General features: G+C 40.7%; 1 protein-coding gene across 1 annotated transcript in view; it reads right to left on the minus strand.

Moving 5' to 3' along the window:
- Positions 1 to 1,093: 1,093 nt before the first annotated feature.
- The window catches only part of LOC122267100 (carboxypeptidase B), a 4,467-nt gene continuing 560 nt past the window's right edge, over positions 1,094 to 5,000 (minus strand). Inside the window, exons 2-9 of the mRNA XM_043037088.2 lie at positions 4,499 to 4,711; positions 4,109 to 4,196; positions 2,966 to 3,067; positions 2,619 to 2,834; positions 2,164 to 2,296; positions 1,799 to 1,959; positions 1,528 to 1,612; positions 1,094 to 1,406 (exon numbers count right to left, since the gene is read on the minus strand). Of these exons, the coding sequence (XP_042893022.2) occupies positions 1,231 to 1,406; positions 1,528 to 1,612; positions 1,799 to 1,959; positions 2,164 to 2,296; positions 2,619 to 2,834; positions 2,966 to 3,067; positions 4,109 to 4,196; positions 4,499 to 4,711 (1,174 nt within the window). The 3' untranslated portion in view covers positions 1,094 to 1,230. The remainder of the gene's footprint in view (positions 1,407 to 1,527; positions 1,613 to 1,798; positions 1,960 to 2,163; positions 2,297 to 2,618; positions 2,835 to 2,965; positions 3,068 to 4,108; positions 4,197 to 4,498; positions 4,712 to 5,000) is intronic.

Here is a 5,000-nt window from a genome sequence, read left to right on the forward strand (position 1 = left end):
TAGGGTACGTGAAAAGGGCAAGGGTGAACAACTAGTGACCCGCTAAATCATATATCCTATATTTTCAGAACTATTCATAATAGAAGAATGACTTACCACCAGAGGTGAAAGTTTACAAAAATCTGCAAAAGCTGAGTTTCAGTTTTACTCATAAATATATCATTTGCATTTTCAGTCTACTTGGTTTTATCTTCTAGATAGTATATGATTGTCGGATTTACCATGTACCAGATTCATGAGACCCCCACCCTTTAACTAATTAACACACTGGCTAAAATTAATTACCAAATTACAAGAGAACGCTCTTCTCCAAGGCATGAATAGCCATGACCATGTACCGACAGAACCAGACTCGAATCTCATCATCAATGGCCATAATTGCATTATTCTTTGATAGGCATAATAGATATTTTTCATATAATTACATCATATAAATTATATCAAATGATATATACACCCATAGAGTGTGACTGAAATTACAAGAGTGGGAGACCGATGAATGAGTTTTTTGAGTACGGTTTTGGCTTTACCCGTTTATCTGTTAAACCAGATAGAATTAATGTCAAGAGCTTACGTCTGAAATACCTAAAGAAAGACAGTAGTTAGGTTCCTGGTGGGATTCATTAAAAGGATCATGTTATCTTGATGCATAGTATATAAAAAAATCACCTTTTACGCAAGAGATAAATCCATTTGCTTTCAAATGTGATAACCATTTTACCGATGCATTATGTTCTCGTGAGTTCAGATATGTCTTAATTTTATATATTTTCTCTTTTGGTGACGTCCAATCAATACCAATCTTTAAAACATATAAATGTATATAACAATACAAAAATCAAGTGAGTAGTAAATCATTGTTCTGTCATGAATAATAGGAATAGGAACTTTTGCAATCTGTCCGTTTACGTCGCATAGATTGTAAGTTTTGACGTCATCTCAAAATATGCCAAGTTATAAGAGATCTGCTCTCACATTTTTTTGTGTACCTCAGAATCAAAGTCCATTACTGAGAAATAATGAGAAATTCGGAGCACATGCTATGCAGCCAGAGGTAAAATCTCGGAAAACGACTTTGAAAAACACAAACCTGAAGATTCTTTTCCACTTTATTCCACTATAAATTCAGAAAGATTTTTCTACCTAGATCTCTGAAAGTGTGAATCATGTACCCTTTCGCTTCACAACAGAAAACGTACAGAACACAACCGTCATCGAGAGCCGAGTTCTTTAGATGGCTTTGATGGCAGCCACAATGCCAGCCCAGGTCTCCTCGCCTACGGGAACGATCTGGTCAGCGGGAAGCAGGAAGCCGAAGTTTCCGGTGTCTCGGAGTTCCAGCGCGAAGGCCATTTGGACTCCAGCGCTATCGTAAGCCCAGTCGCTGCTACCTCCTGCTGCGGGGTCTGTTGAGGGGGAGGGGGGTGGTGATGCAGATTATAGTTACTGGTTAATTGCTTTAGGGGGAAATAACTTGAGCATTAAGCTAGTTGAGTCTAATTGTTTAAGTAAGCAAGTCTCACTCACAGATAGTATCAGCGATGTTTCCGTATTGGAAGCGCGTTCCATGGACGGCAGTGAGTGCGTTGACGCCGACTCCAGATACACGGTACTGGGGATAAGAACACGGTTATATGAGTTGTTATCACATTGTTATATCATACATTTTCCTGTTAGGTCGCTAACCATCTATTTGATTTGTTAGTAATCTTTCACTCTCTCTCACTCTCTCTCACTTTCACTCTCTCTCTCTCTCTCACTCTCACTCTCACTCTCACTCTCTCTCTCTCTCTCTCACCTGATCATCGTAGTTAGCAGGAAGACTGGAAGTATAGCCGTAGGGGGTCATCCAGAGTTGAGAGTAGGAGTGGATAGTGAAGAACACCTTCATTTGAGAAGCCAAAGCCTGGACTGAATCTCTGACAGCTTGCGACTCAGCCTCTGAGAAAGCGGATGGTCCTGCAAGAGAAAGTGTAGAAAACGTATACTCAGGAAGAAAGTACATGCGGATAAAGAGAGATAAAAATATGAGACAAAACAAGAAGGTAACCGAGAGACAGAATAAATACGATAGCATATTGTTTACAACCTACAAAAGACCGGGAATGCATACTGCATGTTGTTAGCAACATATGAGTCAGATGACTTTTTTGTGAGCCTTACCATGGTAGATGTCAGAGCAAGGGCTGTTAGAGGTTCCAGGGCCACCGAAGTCAGAGTCGAAGTTGCGGTTGGGGTCAGTGCCGTGGCATCCCAGACTGCCATATGGCACACGGTTCTTACGCCACAGACGGTTCTGATACATTCATGGGCATTTATCATATATTATCGGTAAGTTAGTTAAATAACATCGACCCCCACCAGATAAGTCTATTTGCTGTGATGAAATTTGCATCTCACAGCATAGACATTATACATGACAATGTGGTAACCAGCCTATAGAATATTTTATGCCAGAGAATTACTATTTTTCAAGAACAGTGCATTTACCTGTTAAATTTGCGATCGCTAAGGCATCTATCACTACTTTACTCTCATGCTGTATCTATAGAATTGCCTTAGTGTAACAGGGTGACATTTTCAATGCAGTTCTACTTGGAAAACGAGTTGCGACTCACGGTATTATGAGTGAAGGTGTAGCCATCGGGGTTAACAGAGGGCATGATATGGAAGTCGTAAGAGTCAAGGAGTTCCGTGACCTCGCTGTCGCTGCCGTAACCTGAGGTCAGCTTGTCCATGATCCATTGGCAGGTAGCCGGGGCGATCCACTCACGAGCGTGGATGCCGCAGTCAATCCACACAACCTCTTTGTTGTCGCCGCTGCCAGATGAAATCTAGCGGACGATAAGAAATTATAATTTCACTTCTAAAACTTTTTTTTCTTCTTCTGGATTTTGCATATGCTAATGTCAAGTAATCGAGTTTTTATTCTGTGTGACGAGGCAAGTAGATGTTAAATAAATACCTTAACTGCACGGATTGGGCGTCCTTCATACGTAGTTCCAGCAGTGTAGGTGGAAACCATGTCGCTGAAATCACTCTCTACGGCGTCCAAGATGGAGTAGATCTGTGGACGTAAAGGTAAGACACTAAGAGGGTTCAGTCTGACCCAAACTGATTTTCTCCACCGTCTTTTGTCAAGGTGTAGTATTTAGCAACGTCAATTCTAGATGAGTACTTCCATTGTTTCTGGTAATAAGTTCTATGGGAAAATATCTTTCATTTACTTCACTTTATCAAGACGAGATGCAAAATTTGGAAGGTTATTAAAGAGAACGTAATTTGCTATGAAAGGTAAACAAGTTATTTTTCCTTATGATCCCTGATCCTGATATTGTAAAGAATCCGATTCAAGATTGTAATTCGCTTATTCCCACAGTCACTGAACAGCTTTTCATCCTAAGCATTTGTTCATACAGAGGCCATATCGCCCACTGGTTCACTCATAAGATGATCAATTCATTCACTATTTCACTCAACAAACATCATTTCCCTCATCTTCTGAAGTACCTTACTTATTCACACATTGACTGCTTTACTGACTCGTTCACATTCACTCTTTTGTTTACATTCATCGTCTCAGTAAATGATATATATCGCCTAGTCTCAAGTCAGCAGTTTTGAATAAATCTTACTGTTGATCCCCGTGAGGTTTTTGAGACCGAGGGTTGCAACAAGGACATACGGATCGCTTGTTGAACAACCATACCTGTTGCTTATTACATTTTTATAATAAAATAAGGTGAATGTCAGATCTTGGTAAAGTAAGGTGACATGCAGAGTGCTTTTATACCAATGTCTCCAATCGAGAAAAGTTGAGTTAGAAATATTCTACAGCAAATACAGACGCATGCAACTTCTGTTTGACTTACTGCATAACGCTTTAGGTCAGTAAAAAAAATTCAGGTTAGCTGAAATTTCCCAGTTTGTTTCCTCTTTACAGGTTGTTTTGTGAAGGAAATTTGATTTTCAATAGTTTGAAAAATACTAGCACTTATCTCCAATTCATTCTCTGGTCATCTCACTCACACGCTAACGTGACAAGTTCATTCGTTGTTCAACTTCATTATCCATCATCTCTGAAACTTCCCCTTGCCAACTTCCTCACCTGGTCAAGTGTGTGGTAGGATGTGTGGTCGAACTTTCGAGGATTTGGATTAGCTGACCTCTGGGTGGCCATCTGCTCGTCGATTAGTCTAGTGGTTTAGGTGTGGTTAGACTCATTCTTTCATTTTGGGAATTTAGGATTTTATCAGCGTAATTGTAATAACCTAACCTAACCTATGTTTGGGGATCTTAACATTAGAACTGACACATTAGTAACATCATCTTACTGATGTACTTATCAGTGTTATCATCATTATCATTACTACTATCCATGATAGCAGCAACATCTGCAGTGTTTCCCATTATAATCCTGTTCCACAACCAACAGTGTTTCGTCGGTATTGGCATTATCAGTAATTATCTTTATTATTCCATTCTACATTGAACTTACGCCTGAACGTCGTTGATCTTGACAGAGTTGGGGATTCCGCGGATCCTGAGACCATTGAGGAAGCCCTGGACGAGTTTCGGGGGCACCATGACGTCCACAGGAAGTCCAGGGGCGCGCGGGTCCGTCCATTGCTCAAGCTGGAGGGCGGCAACAGCACGCCTGACTACGGTAGCGTCCTCGGCATTTCTGGGAACTACGCTTATCACTTTGTACCTGGAATTGTTATGTTATGCTTTTATATACACAGTTACCGAGGGCGGAGAAGCAAATTAGTGTGGGTGTGAAGGACTACATGTGTGCTCGGAGAGAGGGAGTTTCGAGGGCCTTCCACAGAACAAAAGCATAGAGATAGTTTGCGGAATAGAATGGGGCAGTTTTGCGAAGCTTATAAGGGCGAAAACAATACTGAAGATGCAAATGTTCCTTACAAATTTTCTTTGAAGCATCGGGAGTCATACTGGACGCCGGGAGTACATCTACATAAACTGTTCAGTTTTTTTGT

The sequence above is a fragment of the Penaeus japonicus genome, unplaced genomic scaffold (genome assembly GCF_977035675.1).
Source record: "Penaeus japonicus unplaced genomic scaffold, GWHDUDI00000001_assembly GWHDUDI00000013, whole genome shotgun sequence".
NCBI lineage: Eukaryota > Metazoa > Arthropoda > Malacostraca > Decapoda > Penaeidae > Penaeus > Penaeus japonicus.